The 19,931-nt window shown below is 40.1% G+C and overlaps 1 protein-coding gene and 1 non-coding gene across 6 annotated transcripts in view; both read left to right on the plus strand.

The window, feature by feature from the left end:
• Positions 1-19,931, plus strand: part of KAT2B (lysine acetyltransferase 2B) — a 103,437-nt gene that overhangs the window by 72,169 nt on the left and 11,337 nt on the right. For 4 of the 5 annotated variants that reach the window (XM_045503764.1, XM_045503762.1, XM_045503760.1 and 1 more), the window contains 6 exons: positions 1,050-1,175; positions 3,710-3,846; positions 6,364-6,572; positions 7,734-7,860; positions 13,460-13,570; positions 16,757-16,900. In XM_045503764.1, the coding sequence (XP_045359720.1) occupies positions 1,050-1,175; positions 3,710-3,846; positions 6,364-6,572; positions 7,734-7,860; positions 13,460-13,570; positions 16,757-16,900 (854 nt within the window). The remainder of the gene's footprint in view (positions 1-1,049; positions 1,176-3,709; positions 3,847-6,363; positions 6,573-7,733; positions 7,861-13,459; positions 13,571-16,756; positions 16,901-19,931) is intronic. The other variant, XM_045503761.1, reaches the window with a different exon arrangement.
• On the plus strand, positions 7,447-7,553 carry LOC123576224. The gene has a single exon (XR_006701245.1). It is a non-coding gene; the product is annotated as a U6 spliceosomal RNA (small nuclear RNA).

Raw genomic sequence — 19,931 nt, forward strand, 5'->3', positions numbered from 1 at the left:
AGAAAAGAAAAGAAAAGCAAAGAAAAGAAAAGATGTTTTTTTAATTTGTAAATATTCTCAAACTTACAGAAAAGTTATAACAATAGGACAAAGAAATCTGGTATATTCTATATCCTTCGCCCACATTCACCACTTGTTAACATTTTGCCATACTTGGTTTATCATCCTCCCTTCTTTTTTTTTTTCTAAGCTATTTGAAAGTTGCAAATCTCATACCCCTTTACAGAGCGCAGTGAATATCTCCCAGGAACAAGGACATTCTCTTACTTAACAGCAGTACAGTTATCAAAGTAAGGAATTTAAGCTTGATGCAATATTATTACCTAACCTATAGGCTATTTTCCATTTTTGCCTCTAATCACAATCCTGTGGTTTATAGCAATTTTTGTCTGACCTCAGGAGGCACATGATGTTGGCCTCCCTCATTAATTGTTGGTATAAGCTTGATCACTTGGTTATGATAGTGTTTACATGGTTTCTCCACTGCAGTGTTAACCATCTTTCCTTTTGCAGTAAAGAAGTATTTTTGTAGAGAGATACTTTGAAACTAGCCTGTCTTCATCGAAATTATACTCCCAAGGTTTAGCCTGCACAGACGATTCTTCCTTGAATCAATTATTACATGCTGGCTGTCAAGTGTTTTTTTTACCCCCTAACGTCCATGATTCCTTCCTTTTTATTTATTGGTATTCTCCTATAAGGAAGACCTTTACCTTCTCCCCACTTATTTATTTATTTAATGATTCATTTATTATTATCATGTTCATTTTGGCCCCATGGCTCTTATTTTATTTTAATTAATTCATTCATTTTTAAAAGATTTTATTTTGAAGTAATCTCTACACCCTACGTGGGGCTCGAACTTATGACCCCAAGATCAAGAGTCACATGCTCCATCGACCAAGCCAGCCAGGTGTCCCTCCATGGCTCTTATTTTAAAGATGATTTTGTTGTGGTGTTGGGAAGGAATGGGATGGTTGCATGTGTACGTGGTTCCTTATTGCTTAAGAAAGGAGTCACCTAATTCCTGTTTTTCTTTTTGGGGCTAGTTATCAGTCCACCTCCTGTAGCTGGGACCATTTCATATAATTCAAACTCATCTTCCCTTGAGCAACCTAATGGAGGGAGCACCAGTCCTTCCTGCAAAGGCTCTTCTGGGCTTGAGGCAAACCCAGGTAAGCTTGTAAGGGGGCATAAGAGAGGGCAATGATTGCCATAGAAGTCCTGTTATCTCAGGAGTGCAAAAGGTAGATTTAGACCAGCTACAGATTGTGTATGTCCAGGATTTTTATGGCTGGAAATCACTTTGAGCTGAATTGGTTAGTTACAAAATGCAACCCAAATGCAGAGTCTTAAACAACAAAGCAACCCAAAATGCAGAGTCTTAAAGCCATAATCATTTATTATCATAGCTCACTCATTCTGTGTTTCCTGGTAGGTTGTTGATCTCAGCCAACCTCATTCAGTCAGTCAGTCTTTGCTAGGCTTGCTCATGAGCCTACCTATTGACTGGGGGCTCTGTTCTGGGCTAGAGCACTTAAACTGGAGCATCTCTGTTCCAAATATTTCTCATCTTCCTCCTGGGATCACTGGGCTGCTTTTCTTGGAGCAGAATATGTCCTTCTGACAATGGTAGAAGTACCAGAGAACAAGTAGAAATACAGTTTCTAGAAGCCTGGACTCAGAACTGGTATACCATCATCCCTGCCTTATTTTGTCAACTGAAGCCAATTACATGGTTGAACTCTGATTCAGGGGGTGGAGAAATGTACTCTTACTTCTTTTGTAGGAAGAACCATAAAGTCACATGGCAAGAGTGTGGATACCAGGAGGGTAAAGAATTTGGCTGCTAATGTAATCTGCCATGTGGGCAAAACCACCTCTTAACCCTAAAGGCATTTCATAGTTACAGAATGTTTTGAAGGTTGTCCTTCTGTCCATGGGCTTAACATCAAACACATTTTGGATATGACCAAATCTTGACATTAAAGAAGTGTCAGGCCAGAGGAAAGAAGAGAATTTTAAATGCAGTACCACATATTTAACATGTGTGCCACCATTTACTTTCTCACTTCCAAGGGAGATACCACTCATCAATCCAGAAACTCTTTGCCAGTGAGCTTAGATGTAGCCTCAGATACTTTCTTACAATGACACTAACAGCAATTTATCAAGTTTGGGGCATGTTATTATAAACCTTGGCTAGAAAATAAATAGTTCAAAGCATTACTTTTTGGGGAATCATAGAATTTGGACGCATGTTGGTCAAATGACTGAAAATATTCTCATTTACAACCAAAAAAGAGTTATAATAACAAGAACTCAACAAAAGCCATTTAATAAGTGGCATAATGTTTATGGAAGCATCTCATACAGACAAGATACATTACATTGTTCTGCTCCTTTAACTAAAGATGTGTGGAAATGTGCCTAGTGGGATTCACAAGTGAGGAATAATTAGATTTGAACATCTAAACAAATTTTAAACTTATTGTAAAAATAAATTTATGACATTTTATGACAGGGGGAAAAAAAGAGGAAAAACCAACCATGATAGTAGAAAGAACAAACAAGCCATCATGTAATCTAAGGAAGAAAGTGGGAAAAAGTTCTCTTTGCCTGGCCTTTCCCAGCATGTGACTTGTCAAGAATGGCCCTACTCACTTTGTAGGGTATCATTTTATGGCAAAAAAGTATCGTGAGAGATAAAGAGGGATTTATTTATTTATTTGTTTAAAGTTTATTTATTTATTTTGAGAGAGACAGAGACAGCACAAGTGGGGGAGGGGCGGAAAGAGAGGGAGGGAGAGAGAGAATCCCCAGCAGGCTCCACACTGTCAGCACGGAGCCTGACGTGGGGATTGAACTCATGAAACCATGAGATCATGACCTCAGCCCAAACCAAGAGTTGGAACCTTAACTGATTGAACTACCTGGGTGCCCCAAGAGGGTTATTTTATAATGAGAAAATTAAATTCTCTAGCAAAATAAACATTTCATTAGTATAGGTCAAATATATATAGTCATACATAATATACACGTACCTGTACATATACACGCATGCATACATCATAAAAGAAAATTACCAGAACTGGAAAGAGAAACAACCCAATCAACCAATAGTTGAAGGCTTGAAGCAACATCTCTGAGTAATTCATAGTTCAAATGGACAAAGCTATCAAAAAGATACAGAAACCCTGAAAACATAATCAGTAAGCTTACTCTAATGGATATACAGAGATCATTACTCCTAAAAGTCATACAATACACATTACTTTCAAGAAGACAATACACATTTACAATTAATTGGTCATATTTTAGGTTCTAAAGTAAGTTTCAGAAATTTTTGATGTTTTGTTATCATATGAACCATGTTCTTTGACCGCAAAGGGACTAAATTTAGAGATTAATAACCAGTGATAACTGAAATCACCCCCTTGCATTTGCAAATGAACACATAACTCATATAGCAAGTTAAAAAATTATCATAGAAAGTAGAAAATATTCTGAATGTATCTGTGGTTGGTGATTATTGGGACCTCCTCCCTTCTGTCTCCCATCTTCCACAGCCACCCCTTCCTGGGTAAATGGAGAGTTGACTTCCATGCCCATCAATGTTAATAGAAAATTAGTTGGATTAGTTGTCACGTATTATCTGCTTTGTATTTATGATCACCCATTGTTTGCCCTTTTGTTTTGATCATCACAGGAGAAAAGAGGAAAATGAATGACTCTCATGCCTTGGAGGAGGCCAAGAAACCCCGGGTTATGGGGGATATTCCAATGGAATTAATTGACGAGGTCATGTCTACCATCACGGACCCTGCAGCAATGCTTGGACCAGAGGTCAGCAGGGTAAACCAGAGCAGCCAGCTGGTAGCCCTTTTCTGTCTCCAACTGTTGGAAGTGGGGGTGGTATCACTGAGAGATAGCATGTTATGCTACCCTGGTTTACATTCAACCAGGTGGTCAAGGTGTGGAGGGCAAGAAAAGCTGGTGGAGAGGTGGTTCCCCTGGGTGGATATCACACCACAGAGAAATATGCTAATAATCTCACACAGTTGAAGGTGTTCCCACCTCCCTCAGCTCTTTAACTTGAAAAATTTAAATCCTGACAAATGTTATAAAAAATTCATGATGGAGATTCATAGTTTTTTCCAATTTAATTTTTTTTAATTAAGTTTATTTATTTTTTTGAGAGACAGAGAAAGAGAACACAAGAGGGGAGAGGCAGAGTGAGAATCCCAAGCAGGCTCCGTGCTGTCAGAGCAGAGTCCAATGCAGGGCTCAAACTCACGAACTGTGAGATCATGACTTGAGCCAAAATCAAGAATTAACCAAGTGAGCCACTCAGGTGACCTGCCCCCCCCCCCGCCCCCCCTAGTTTCTTTATTTAGATTCACCAATTGTTGACATGCCACATTTGCATTTCCTCTGTCTCTCTCTCCTGTGAACCATTTGGAACCATTTCAGGATTAAATATAGATGTCACAACATTTCACCCCTATTTTTACCTGTATTTCTTAAGATAAAGACTATTCCTTTACATTACCACAGTGTAACTACCACTCAGAAAATTTAGCCAGGTCACAACATTTTTTAATATATGGATTGGCAAACTACAGCCTACAGGCCAAATCTAGCCCACTGGCTGTTTTTGTAAATAAAGTATAATTTAAACATGTTGTCTATGTCTGCCTTGCACTACAAGAGCAGATTTGAATAATTAAGACAGCTGGTGTAGGATCTACAAAGCCTAAACTACTTGTTACCTGGCCCCTTTATAAGAAAGTCTGACCCTTGGCCTAATGTATAGAGAGCCCATATCTGAATTCCCCATATAACCATATTATGTCCTTTATAACATTTGTTGCTGTTGTTCAAGGATCAGCCAGGGGTCATGAATTGCGTTTAGTTCTTTCTCTTCATCTCTTTAGTCTCCTTTAATGTAGAACAGTTCCCCAGTCCGTTTTTTGTTTTTTTTTTTTTAAATGGCAGTTCCATTTTGAAGAATCCTGCTCCCTAGTTTTCCATAATGACCCCTTTTGGATTTGTCTATTTATTCACGATTCGATTCAAGTAAAGCATTTTTGGTAAAAATTTTGCTGTTATCCCATTACATTGCATCCACGGGCAGGGCAGTTTAAGACATTTGTGACAGCTTCCAGGAAATGAAGAGATGTCTTGGAGATTATCTTATAAAATATCTTGTAAAATTTTTTTAGCGTGGCTCTGCTCCATCAATTTTTAATTTGTCATGTTTCCTTAGATATTTGTTTGATAGTATTGAGGATAATTCAGAGAACAGGAATGTTTTAAGAGAAAGATCTCATTGTAAGATTATTCTTCTCATTTCTTGTTAGATATATCCAGTCCTGGGAATCTAAGACTGTAGTACCTTTTCTGTACTTGTCTTTCAAGGAGTTAGTACCTTCACAGATTAGTTCAGCTCGGTTTTTCAGCTGTGACGTGTGGATGTGATCACACATTTCCAGATTTGTTGGGTGGATTTGATAGTGAACTGGAGTTGGCTCGTATAGGCGTGCACAAGGCAGTAGTTAAATTTTCAGGAATTTTGTGAGCTGGTTGTTAAATGCAATGTTAGCTTGAAGTTGACCACAGTGGAACCTGGTCACCTGGGCAGCCAGCTGTAGACCAACGGGATGAGCAAGTGCTACCATTTGGGGCTGTTCTTCCCCGGGAGCTATTTGTTGAACATTTACCTGCACATCCCTGGGTGGATTAAATAGGATGGGGAGCATGAAGTGCCAGCACGGGATTGTGCCACCAGCTGTGGTGGAGAGTGGGTCAACAGATGACCCTCTGGAAAGAAAACTATCTTCCAAAAAGAGGTGCTGACACTGTAAACGTGACTGCCACTGTCGGGACTGCAGTGAGAATTTGGGGGGTCTGTCATCCTGAGGGTTCTACAAAGTTCAGCCAGATGGGATTCCTCTAGACCGAAGAGTAGCACACAGGCCAAATCTGGTCTGCTCTCCCTCTGCTTTTAAATACTGTTTTATTGGGACACTACTACGCCCATTCACGTGTGTATGTCTTTGTGGCAACAGTGTTGACTAGTTGCCACCGAGACCTTCTATTTACGATCTGGCCCTTTGCAGGAAGGTTTGATGACTCCTAATCTACAATAAATATCCATGTACACATATAATACTGTAATCTCTCAAAATGTTTTGTCTCCCTTTTCTGTTTTGTTTTCGTAACTTGTATATGTTGTTTGGGTCCCTGAAAATCCACAGATGAGCATCTTATTAGAACAAGTAAGAGAAACATTGAGATATCCCATCTCCATTGTCTTAAGAGAAGAGCACTGCCTAATTTCTCTTGTCTCCCACATTGCAGACCAATTTACTGTCAGCACATTCAGCCAGGGATGAGGCAGCGAGGCTGGAGGAGCGCAGGGGTGTGATCGAATTTCACGTGGTCGGCAATTCCCTGAACCAGAAACCCAACAAGAAGATTCTGATGTGGCTAGTCGGTCTCCAGAATGTGTTCTCCCACCAGCTGCCCCGGATGCCCAAAGAGTATATCACACGGCTTGTCTTTGACCCGTAAGTGGTGCTCGACTGCCTGGCTCTTCTTTCTTTCTTATTTCCTTTTTAAATGAAGGAGGAACCACTCAGATACTAGAAGTCAGCCAGGGTCACTGAATCCTGCTGCCTCTTGTCATGCCAGGGAATACAGAGCTCCATCAAGCTAAGTGCCATGATTAAAAGCAGTAAGATTAATTGTTCAACAATTCATACATTTTTTTGTTAATAATAACGAAGGTTTCTACTTTGAGTGGCTGGTGACTATCCTGTGCTTCATTCATTACAGTAGTGAAGTATTAACACCAAGAAGGGTCCCAACTTTTCATAGCCAAAAACATGCTTGATTTTGGTATCTTAACAGGTACCACTGTTGTTGGGTCTTAACTATGGGAAGATTCCTGGGCTATCAGACAGGTACATTTGAAAGTCCATTGCTTTAAGTAAAACCCCAACAACAGAAAACCTAAAGGTCTCTAATTGAATGTATTTTAACGCATATAGCCCCACAGCCTATGTGGACTGTGATCCCTGCATGTGACCATTCAGTGTGACATTTTGGAAGTTCTGAAGAGATGCTACAGTACAGGTTTTGACGAACTGTACATGTGGATTTGTATTCTCTTCCATCATGTTTCTGTAATATTTTTGAGTAAGCGTAAACTCTTCAGAAACATGTGCCACATTTGTCCACGACTGTGCCTTCCCTCTGAACCCTCAATTTGGGACCCTTGGCATTGAGTGTAGCACCATTCCAGTACTGGTGAGCACCTCCACACATACTTTGTCCTTTATTTGTAAACCTCAGGCCCTTCGTAGGTGGCTGACATTTTTTTTGGATGAATGAAGTCTTGTGCAGGCAAGCTTACTCTAGAGTCCACATTGAGAATGTTCTGTGCTGGCTTCAGCAGCTCATACACTAAAATTGGAACGATACAGAGAAGATTAGCATGGCCCCTGAGCTAGGATGACATGCAGATTCTTGAAACATTCTGTATTAAGTAAAAATGAAAATAAAAATAAAAGAATGTTCTGCCAAGATAGTGGTTAGATAAAGGAAGCAGCCATAGAAACTCCAGAAAACCACTCCCCTCCTATCCTGGTTGGTTCATAAGGCACACCCCAAAAAGTATTTTTATATAACCAAAATGATAAAACTTTGCCATAATCTTATTCTTTCAGGAAACACAAAACCCTTGCCCTAATTAAAGATGGCCGTGTCATCGGTGGTATCTGTTTCCGTATGTTCCCATCCCAAGGATTCACAGAGATTGTTTTCTGTGCTGTAACCTCAAATGAGCAAGTCAAGGTAAGGGTAACCCAAGGTGTTAGAAGAAAAACCGAATGCAGTGCTTCTCCCTAAAGTTGTGGAGCTTGGCAAGGTCTGTCCCTGTATCATGTCTGCAGAATGTCTAAAGTGGAGTTCAGGACTTTCCGAGAAGAGTTTTCTGGCTGCAGGTGTCTGTGTATGTGTGTGACAAGAGTAGATGGTTCCATATCCCAATAGGTCAGCTTCTCCCAATGGTTTGGACCTGGGGCAAGGAACAAGGACCCCACACAGCCCCAAATGCAACTGAAGTACAGTCTATGGCAAGTGAAGGGAGGTTTGAAAAGAAATCTCACTGTTCATTGTTAATTTCCACACGCACAGGCACACACACACACACACACACACACACACACACAGTTGGTAATGCTGAACCACCAGAAAGGATGTGGCGTGGGCTACATGATTTAGGTGGCTTACACTTAAGGAAGATGTCTTATGGCTTTGTCTCTAAAACCAGTCAAGGGCTAAAGAAATTCTAGAAGGGAAGTCATGAAAAATTTGAAGAAATTTAGGTCTGTGTTTTAGAAGTATTCATGCTGGGTTTGGAATGTGGGGTGTGTGCGCGCATGTGCGTGTGCATGCCTACCTGTGTGTGTCTGTCTGTGTGTGTGGCTCATTTACCTTCCCACTTGGCCTTGGCATTGGTTCTTTCCTCCCCAGGAGCGAGGCTGTTACCTTGAAACTGCATTTGGTGTTGCAGTCTGACTGGAATAAACTGTAGACTCTCTGTTGTCAGAAAGACCTCAGATCTAGTGTATGTCTTGTTCTATTCTGCTGCTGCTTTTAGGGATATGGAACCAGGAAATGTGTTTTTATTATTCATTTGGTATTTTGGGAACCCTAAAAACTATCATGCAAGACTAGGGCAAATAGTGGGAAGACAATTAACTCAGGATTAGATAGCTGCTGAGAAAAATGACTGGAATGTCTGAGGCAACGTTGTCCAGTGAAATATGATGCAGTGTGCAAATGTGAGCCATGCATGTAATTTTAAGTTTTCGAGTAGCTACATTGAAAGAAAAGGAAACGGGCAAAATTAATTTTCTTTTCTTAATTAAATTTTCGTTTTTTTAAGTTTTTATTTAGAGAGAGAGAGCGCGAGTGCCCGTGGGAGAGGAACAGAGAGAGAGGGAGAGAGAATCGCAAGCAGGCTCCCCGCTGTCAGCAGAGAGCCCAACACAGGACTCCCTCTCACAAACCGTGAGATCATGACCTGAGCCGAAATCAAGACATGGATGTTGGGCGCCTGGGTGGCTCAGTTGGTTAAGCATCTGACTTCGGCTCAGGCCATGATCTCACGGTCTGGGGTTCGAGCCCCGCGTTGGGCTCTGTGCTGCCAGCTCAGAACCTGGAGCCTGTTTCGGATTCTGTGTCTCCCTCTCTCTCTGACCCTCCCCTGTTCATGCTCTGTCTCTCTCTGTCTCAAAAATAAATAAATGTTAAAAAAAAAAAAATAAAAAAAAAAGAGGTGGATGTTCAATGGACAGAGTCATCCAGGCACCCTGGCAAAATTTCTTTTCTTTTCTTTTCTTTTCTTTTCTTTTCTTTTCTTTTCTTTTCTTTTCCTTTTCCTTTTCTTTTCTCTTTTCTTTCCTTTTCTCTTTTTTCTTTTCTTTTCTTTTCTTTTCTTTTCTTTTCTTTTCTTTTCTTTTCTTTTCTATTTCATTATTTTTAAATGTTTATTCTGAGAGAGATAGAGATAGAGATCATACAAGCATGGGAGGAGCAGAGAGAGAGAGAGGAGAGAGAGAATTCCAAGCTCACAGAGCAGAGCCTGAATGGCAAATTTAATTTTAACAACGTAAAATTATGTATTTTATTTTACCCACTACCCAAAGAGGTGTCACTGTACTCAATGTCACAGAGAATCACTAATGAGACATTTTATATTCTTTGTTTTGTACTAACTCTCTGGAACCTAGGATGTGTTTTACACTTAGAACACGTCCCCATTTGGACTAGCTACATTTCAGGTGCTCCCTGGGCACATGTGGCCAGTGCTCCCATATCGGGCAGTGCAGGTCTAGGAACACTGTTGCTTGCTCTAGCTGCAAAGAAGCAATGCCGTTTACAAAAAATAGCAGTAATTCACTGGTAGGAATCATTCTCTGATTGAGGGCTACAGCCAGTGCTGTGGGTACTTTGGTTTTCATCAACAGCTTTACTCTGGTCACAGAGCCCATGATAGCTGCTGATTTCTTCTCACGAAGCACAAGTGGGGCTTTTTGTCTTTGACTCATAGTACTGAGCAGCAAAGGATAAACAAAATTCATCAGTCATACATCTGTCATTCTGACTGGGGAAGGTGAGAGCCCAAATTGGCTCAAAACTGATGTCTCGCACTTTTTCCAAGGAATTCTGACAGCGTGTCTTTAGATGGTGCTGTTGCTGTGCGTATCATTTTTTAGTTTCTGCTCGCCAAAGTGGGAAACAATTTCAAGTATGCAGAGTTTAGAAACGTACTTAAAAGCAAAATTTGTTTGGCTTTTCATAGGGAGAGGGAACTGGCAAGCATGTCCTTAGTTTATGATTTCAGAAAAAGATTGCAAAGTTTTTGTTTGCAGAGAAAACTTACACCAAGCACCTTGTTTGGAGAGGTTGATTGAGGGTGACGTGGACGCTTTTAGGGCCACCAGAGGAAAACTAAAGGTATTTAATATGAATTGGATACTCTGTCTTATTACTTCCCAGAAGGGCAGTTTATTTTTTTCCCAAACCGTGTAATTTTCTAAAGATTTGCAGGCAGGTGGCCAAATATTACAAACCCAGTAGGAGGAACTAGAAAAAGCCACTTTTTGTAAATGACTTGAAACTGTAGTTCTAGAAAATGAAGATTAGTCTTGATAAATGGGGAAGTTTGATAAAAGCAAGTGTTGGTGGCACCTATGTGGAAAAAACCTCAAGTTCATAAGTGGAGGTTTTAGATTTCTATTTAATATGTTAAAAATCTTGGCTAAATGATACTTTCAAATTTGCCTCCTCTCGTTTTAGAGAATCCAGCTTGCATATAAATTCCTGAGAATGAGGAAATAAGATTTGTTTGTGACTTTATCTCACTCAGAGCACACGCAAGATAACATTTGAGATTTTACTTGAAGCTCGTCACCTGGTTTTAGAATTATCTTGTCATCTCAAAACTATTTGGATTTGTTATCATGCACACTTAAAGTTATGGAGCTAATATTTATATATCTTAATATTTAAATAAACACTGAGGTTGCTAGATGGATTTAGAAAAGAAAACCTTTGGTGCACCTGGGTGGCTCAGTTGGCTGGGCGTCCGACTTTGGCTCAGGTCATGATCTCACGTTTGTGAGTTCGAGCCCCACATCAGGCTTGTGCTGACAGCTCAGAGCCTGGAGCCTGCTTCGGATTCTGTCTCTCCCTCTCTCTCTCTGCCCCTCCCCTGCTCATGAGCTCTGTGTCTTCTTGTCTCTCAATAATAAACATTAAAAAATAAAAAAAAATAAAAAAAGAAAGAAAAAATAAGGTATCAGAAACTCAAATTAAAAAAAAATAAGTAAATAAAACCTTTGGTGATAGTTAACAATAAAGGTGGACCAATAAAGGGAGAAAGTTCTAGGTGAAAATCTAAACATTTGTATATAGTGGTTTAATATTGCTAATTGCCTGCCAAGGAAACATTTAAGCTAATCAAGGAAATGTTTTACCTCTACTGCCAGTCACAGTACTAGACAAGATTTAAGTTAAAAGATACAACCCTTACTCTTAAGCGATTGGAATCTGGAAAATTTATTTGGCAAGGTGACAAATAAGTGGCCAGAGATGAACAATATCTTATGTGGGTTTTGAGAAGCTATTTATAAAAGAACCATTACTGTTCTTCTTGAGAAAAATTATTGGATTGTGGGCAAAGCTTAGAAAGTTTATGGCCTATTAACCCCTTGTAACAAAAGCCTCGCTTTCTTCCATCAACTTTATCTATGTTAAAGTGAGTTTTGTCAGAAGATGCATTTCTTATGAATTCCTAAATATTGCTATTTCTATGCCCATGCAGTTCCCTCCAACTAGCCGACCTTTTCTTTTTTCTAGTTTTCTTTTAATTTTTCTTTAAACATAATTTTTTTTTTCAACGTTTATTTATTTTTGGGACAGAGAGAGACAGAGCATGAACGGGGGAGGGGCAGAGAGAGAGGGAGACACAGAATCGGAAACAGGCTCCAGGCTCTGAGCCATCAGCCCAGAGCCCGACGCGGGGCTCGAACTCAAGGACCGCGAGATCGTGACCTGGCTGAAGTCGGACGCTTAACTGACTGTGCCACCCAGGCGCCCCTAAACATAATTTTTAATTACATAGATCATACATAAATACACTTTTAGGTAAAGCAAAAATCCCACTCCCCCTTCCCCCTGCCATCCCACTATTGTCAACTTCGTGTGCAACCTTCCAGATGCTTCTTTACTGATTTACGTGCAGGGAAATGTACCTGTTTATGAGAGCGGCTATGTGTTTTGTTGCTGTTGACATAAACCCTCTATCTAGGGATAGAGAATTAGATCAAATGACTTCAAAGATCCTTCTCCCCCTGTGCAACTACATTTCCATGAGTAAGCACATTTGAGTTCTTTAGAAAAGTGTGTCACCAAATTCTAAAATATTTATGTGAGGGTATTTGTGTCTGGATGCTTGGATTTGCTTTCCCCTCTTTTAATGAAGTTCTAAAACAGTCACTTTAAATGTATAGATTTTGTCTAAGCTTTGTATATGACTGAAAAACCTGATACTTGCATTTTTTTTTTCGTATTTCAATCATTAATTTATTCAGCATTGTTCACTGTCTTTAGTTTACTTCTTATGTCTTCTGACTCTCTCAGAGATCCTGGGTGTCTTAGACCTCGCTTGGAAAGGCCTGATAAGACAAAGATGAAAACCCTGTCTATGTGATATGATTACATTTCTTTGGAAGGGTTGCTGATTTGTATACATACAGGAAACACTTGGGTTAGTATTCTAGTAAAGATTAGCACTTTTTTTTTTAGTGTTTATTTTTGAGAAAGAGAGAGAGAGCATGAGTAGGAGAGGAGCAGAGAGAGGGAGACGGAATCTGAAGGGGCCTTCCGAGCTGACAGCAGAGAGCCCGATACAGGGCTCGATCTCGCAAACCATGAGCTCGTGACCTGAGCTGAAGTTGGATGCTTAACCAACTGAACCACCCAGGCGCCCCTAGCAGTTTTCATTTACATTGCTCTTTGCATCTCAGGTTCTCAAGTACTTTAAAGATAAGCAGAAATCAGAACATTTAGTCCCCAAACTGCTTTATTAATATTCAGCCATCACTCTTTAGGTTTGAACTAGCCGCTTGTAGCTTTGGTGTGTTTTTTTCAAAGAACCAGAAGCTTGTATTTTTAAATGTTGATTATATCTCAGTTCAAGGATTTTGAATTTTTTGGTTTTGTAGGTCGTCTTCAAAGTTGAGAAATGCGAGAACGGATGTTAGTCTATGTTGGTAACATGTACCAAAGTACCAACTCCTAAATTTGCCAACATTTCCCAGTGAATTTGTAGGAATGTCCTTTCTCCAGAACCTAATATGTTTGTGTACTAACTTTCACATAGGGCTATGGAACACACCTGATGAATCACTTGAAAGAATATCATATAAAGCATGACATCCTGAACTTTCTCACATATGCAGATGAATATGCAATTGGTTATTTCAAGAAACAGGTAGGTTGTTCACGTGTAATTCTGTTCTGTTGTTTCTTTTCTTAGTATATTCTCAGGTAGGCTTCATCCAAATAAGTTTTTCCTCTATCATTTTCTACTTACAAGAAGGACATGCATTTTTTAATCCTTAAGTCAGTAGTAAGCTTCAGACTGTAGTAGAGGGTATAACCAGCCCATAGTAAGTACTAAATAAATATTTGTTGGGTGAATGAATGAATGTCATCTATAAATGAAGTATTCTATTGCATCCTGGAATTCTAATACATGGTATCCCCGGGCTAAGGAGAAATTTCCAGCCTAAGGACTGGGTAAATAGAGTTCTCCATCTATCAAACAAATAGTTTCAGCCTCTGGGAAGCTGCCATTTATGACAGCAGAAAGAAAATTCTGAAGTTTATGAAGGGCTTTAGACAATCCTTCTTCAGCAGTGCACATAAGGCTAGGAATGTGACTGCCACCTTGGTCCTTTCTTACCAGAAGTTTTCACCTCAACTTTTTTTTTTTTTCGGGTTAAAGATAATATTTGTTTGTTTATTGTTTTATTTTTTATTTATTTTGGGGGGGGTTAAAGGTAGTATTTAAAGAATTATATCTAGGGGTGCCTGGGTGGCGCAGTCGGTTAAGCGTCCGACTTCAGCCAGGTCACGATCTCGCGGTCCGTGAGTTCGAGCCCCGCGTCGGGCTCTGGGCTGATGGCTCAGAGCCTGGAGCCTGTTTCTGATTCTGTGTCTCCCTCTCTCTCTGCCCCTCCCCCATTCATGCTCTGTCTCTCTCTGTCCCAAAAATAAATAAACGTTGAAAAAAAAAAAATTTAAAGAATTATATCTAAATTTAGAAAAATGATGTATAATTGACTTATAAGATGCTCAGATCTTAAACCAACATTTTGATAAGCTTTGACAATTGTATATACCTGTGTAGTCATGACTGCAAACAAATAAGAATAGTGGTGTTCAACCCTGTCAGCTCAACTTTTTAAGGATTACTCTTTGGCTGCATATTTTTTTTTTTATAGTGCTTTATAATTCCTAAACACTTTCCTAACTACAAAAGTGATAACACAGTTATTGTAGAAATCTTGGAAGACCTAGTAAAGCAGAATGAAGAAAATCCACTCGTAATTTTACCGTCCCAAAGACATTGACTGTTAATGTTTTGATATATACCTTTCTAGTAATTGTTCTCTGTGTCTGTGTGTTCATGTGTGTGTATATATATAAATAAAAACTTGGCTTGTAGTATATGTGATTTAATTACTTGCCTTTTTCACTTACTATATTCTGATCATTTGTTATGTAATTTTTGATGGTTCTCTGAAATTTTATGGTATAAGTAGAAAATCATTAAACCATTACCACATTTTTAGGACATTTAAGTATTTCTTGCACACAAGTGTACATTTATAAGTGTGTGTGTGTGTGTGTGTGTGTGTGTGTGTGTGTGTGTGTTGCCCTCATCTATGTTAAGTTTGCTTAGAATAAGGGTCTAGAAGTAGAGTTGTTTCCAGACATATTCCAGGTTTTTGTTATGCATTGACAGGGACTGTAACAACTATTCTTGTTAGCAGTATGTAAGGGGTTCAGGAATATATTTTTACTCCTTTCCTAGATAAATTGTGTGTGTTTGCATTTATTTGATCTTTGTGAAGTTCGACATGTTTTTTTCTTGTTCGTTGATCCTTTGTATTTCTTCTTCTGTTTTTGAATTGCCAATTCATTGTCTTTTTGCCTCTTTTTCTACTAAAATCTTTATTTTCACAGTGACTTATGAAAAGTCTTGTATCTAAGGATATTAACCTTTTATTTTGTGATTTTTCTACCTTTCGTCAGCTGTCTCAACATTGTTTATGGCTTTGTTTTTCATGTACAGAACTGTATTTCATGAATACATAAAATCTATTAACTTCTTTTTTTATGTAAGTCTTATGTGACTAGAGAGCTTATTTTCCTCTGATGTCAGATAGTTCATCTCCTATTTATTTTCTTCTCATTCTTTAGGATCTGTTTGTGACTTTTTAAATACAACTCACTTGGGAGAACTTGGTGGGATTGTTTTACTGAGGGCTTAAACATCATCCTTAGGCTGTAAATACATAGCAAAGCTTGAAATATCAGTCATGTTTTTTAAATGACTTGTCTGTAGTCCTCTTTGAGGATTATGGCAATGATTGTTTGGAAAATAAGTTTTTGCTGAAAGGGAAGCAGGAAACTGCTGGTGATAGTTCTGAATTTCAAGTAATTTACTGCAAAGAAGTGAAATAGGCACTGTAAGGAGAGTTATGTTTATAATATATATTTAGAATATATATCCTGAAATACTAGGTTACTGCAGGTTAAAGTATGTAAAAGAATAAATTTTAAATAAATGTCACTGAAACAGCTACACATTATGATGGTCTAGAAGTTTTTGCCTATACAGTAGGGGTTTCATTTCCTCAACATCAAAGTTCTAATTCTTGTATATATAGGGGCGCCTGGGTGGCTCAGTCAGTTAAGTGTCTGGCTCAGGTCATGATGTCATGGTTTGTGAGTTTGAGCCCTGCATTGGGCTCTGCACCGACAACAAGGAGCCTGCTTGGGATTCTCTCTCTCTGTCTCTCTCCCTCCCTCCCTCCCTCCCTCCCTCTCCCTTTGCCCCTCCTCCACTCATGCATACTTGAGCATGCTCTCTCTCTCTCTCTCTAAGTAAACTTAAACGAATTTGTATATATATTTAAAGATTTTATTTTTAAGTAGTCTCTATACCCAACGTGCAGTTTGAACTCACTACCCCAAGATGTAGAGTCACATGCTGTACTGACTGAGCCAGCCAGGTACCCCTAATTAATATACTTTTGGATAAGATTTTCTTTCAGAATTTAGATCTGTGTTTGATTTGTTGAGAATCCTGCGGTCCCCTCCCCATGTTGGGAGAAATTATGCATTTAAAGCTTATTTTAATTTCTGTGAAAACTGTTTTGTATAATTCGTGTTTTACTAGGATTATGGGTTTATGTCATCTTGCTTCCTGCTTGCACAGTTTGATTTGTGATGTTTTTGAACTTCATGGAGGGGTTTCTCGCTAATCCTTCCCTGAATAATGTGATGAGAACTTGAAAGAAGCGTATCTTGAGGCCTACCACGTGGTTTGCCCTCAGTAAGTACCTGATGCACGACACCCGTATGAATGAATTTAATCTCATTGCAGGGTTTCTCCAAAGAAATTAAAATACCTAAAACCAAATATGTTGGCTACATCAAGGATTATGAAGGGGCCACTTTAATGGGATGTGAGCTAAATCCACGGATCCCATACACAGAATTTTCTGTCATCATTAAGAAGCAGAAGGAGGTAAGCATGTGACTCAAATTCCTTCCATACAGGTTGGTCTTCGTTGGGTGAGTTGCGTACCAGTGGGTGCCAGGTGCATGGCTCTCCCACGTATCGTAGCCTTAGTTTACAATGGTTTGTATAGATTTCTTCTTTGATCGTATCCGTGATCTGTCTCCTCTCTAAGTACCATTCCTAAGAGTCAACACTTGTTAAATTGGTGTAAAATACAAAACTTATAAAATATGATGACGTATCTTACTTTCACCTTCAAAGCCTTTTACCTTCCGGCCTCTTGCATCCTTCCCATACTTACCTCTTTGGTTTCCTAAACTCTTCTCTAAAAGTCATTACTGATGCTTTAAGCCTCTTTCTTGGTGTCTTTCTCCATTACCCACCTCACTCTCCCCAACGCACATACAAATCGGACTACTTGGGCCTGTTCAGTTTCTCCTTTGAACTTCTCTAGCATATGTTTGATCCGGTCATTTGAATTTTTGTTATTAATTATCTTACTTAGGGTTTATCTTCGTATGTATCCATCTCTTCTTTTAACGTTGCAACTTCTGAAGGCTTATACTTGTAGGAATTCAGTGATTTGTTACCTGATTATGGGGAAGTCTTTTATGCACAGGAACTAAAAGAGAAACGGTAAGGGGAAAGGTTGATAGATTTGACTGCATAGTAATTTTACATTTATCCAAGACAGAAAAGAAAATACCATAAAAAGAGCAGAATTGGGGAGTGTGCAGAGGCCGTTTATGAAATGAATGCGTTTTGTGTGAAGCCACCTCCTTGCTCCCGTAGTCCGTTGGCCTTCAAGAACGGGCTTTGCGGCTGTGTCTTTGCACATCAATTCCACTTCATACCTCTGTTCTTCTTTCTAGTGCACTTTTCTCCTAGCAGGTAACCAAAAAAAGACGTCTGTCTTCAACCCATCTTTGTTTTCTGGTCTCTACTCATGTTCCTTAGCCCTAGTTCTTAGTTGTTTGTCAGACATGACCAACATGACAGACGTAAAACTCCTTACATAGAGTTTGGTGCATAGTAGGAGCTCAATAAATATTTTCCTTTCACTTAAAGTGGGTCAGACTTGTTCTTATGAATGTGAGCATGACTGTGAGTAAAAGCTCCCCCCCACTTTGTTTTAAGTTAGAAAATAACCACCTTTGTTGTTTCTTGCTAAGAGATGTCAGCCTTAGAATTACAAATAGGGTACTTGGAGAGTTAATAAAAGCACAGCAGCCCCCCCACCTCCCCCCTCCATCTCTCTCTGAAGAGCTAGCTTTCTTCATTGTTCTCTTTGGAGTTTAATGAGCAGGTCTGTATTCAGCGGCTCAGTGTTCAGCATGGGGGGCCTGCCGGCCAACTAGAGTCATCACCGGGCAGTCAGCTGCCCTTCCCTCATTCCTCCTCCGAGCAGGACTCCTGTGTCTCTGGGTGGAAGCTGAGAGCAGGATTCCCCTGCAGATTCACCTAGTCTGGATCTTTTGGCTCTTACTACGTAGAGGGGAAAGGCACACACAAAGAGCTAGCAAAAGCAGGCGCTTATTTAGACGACAGTGCTCCCTCCCCCTTCCTCTTTCTCCCCTCCTCTTGGATCTCATCTCCCTCTCTCCTCACCTTCCCTGTTTCCCTCCAGCCTTCTCTAACACGTGCCTCGTGCCTTGGAGTGGTTCATGCTGGCTTGGAGCTGTTAACCTAGTTCCTTTCAAAGAGACGTGAACTCACCATAATAAAATACTTGGATTCATGTAGTATCTTCTTCCACAGAATTCAAGTGAGTGTCACAAGTCTCTTTATTCTAACTTTTGAAGACCTCCTTGTGGAAGGCAGGGACTAGTGGTGGTAGCAAACAAAGTTACAAGTGTGTAGAGGGCTTTCCTGGCCCCTAGAAGCATGCAAGAGCAGAATACACTGTGGTTGTGGCTGGTGGAGATAGAGAAGTTTGCAGCTGGACAGGGGAGCAGAGTGGGAGTGGAGGACTACTTTGTGAGCGTTGGCTCCAGGAGGAAAGTGCGATCTGTAAGGGTCTAGCATCATTGGAGGTGTCTTCATGTGAGATGTATTTTGAGCTGTTTTGAGCCTGCTAAATCCCATCAGCATGGGCACAGATTCAGAGTCCAGCATAAATAGATTCAGCTAGGACCATAGCTGTGCCAGTGATAAAAGGCACTATTTGAGAAAGTGTGACTAGACCCTGAGCAGACGGAGGTGAGTGTATGAGTGCATGTGCGTGTTGGGGTGAAGGGCCTGAGAGGTGGGGATACTTCTCAAATCTTCATCCAAGTGTGAAACAATGAGGGGGGCTGGGTTTGGAGGATCCAAAGTAAGGGTGAGGCCAACTAGCGTGATTTCTTTGTAAGAAGATGTGCTAAGACTTTTTGGCATATCACAGATGGGGGAGTCCCCCTAAATCTTCGGTTTGGGGAGACTAAAATGGACAGTGATGGACCGGAAGAAGGATTGGAGGAGAGAAGGATGATGACAGGTGGAGAAGTGGAGACATTTTTGAGGGAAGTGAAGATAAAAGACTGGAACAGAAGTGAAATGTCTCCTTTTTCCAAAGCGATCCTTGGAGGCTCAGAGGGGTTAAGAAACCCTCTACTGCCATTACCAGTCACTCACTAGGACCCCAAACCTTCAAGGTGCTACACAAGGGGTGTGGAACCCACTGGGGTGGGATATCACATCTGAGGGCATTCCTGATAAAGAGAAAAGCTTTTAAAATTTAACTTTGAAGTTATATTTTTTTGAAGGTGTTTATTTAAGAGATTGCCATTAGGATTCTCTTTTAAAAAGACTTAAACTGGAGGAGGGAGGCACCTAGGTGCCTAAGTTGGTTGAGTGTCCAACTTCAGCTCAGGTCATGATCTCACGGTTCATGAGTTGGAGCCCCACATTGGTCTTGCTGCTGTCAGCGCAGAACCTGCTTCAGATCCTCTGTCTCCCTCCCTGTCTGCCTCTCCCCTGCTCATTCCCGCTCGCTCTCTCTCTCTCTCTCTCACAAAAATAAACATTAAAAAGAAATTCTAAAAAAAGGCTTAGACTG

This window comes from Leopardus geoffroyi, chromosome C2 (genome assembly GCF_018350155.1).
Source record: "Leopardus geoffroyi isolate Oge1 chromosome C2, O.geoffroyi_Oge1_pat1.0, whole genome shotgun sequence".
NCBI classification, from domain to species: domain Eukaryota; kingdom Metazoa; phylum Chordata; class Mammalia; order Carnivora; family Felidae; genus Leopardus; species Leopardus geoffroyi.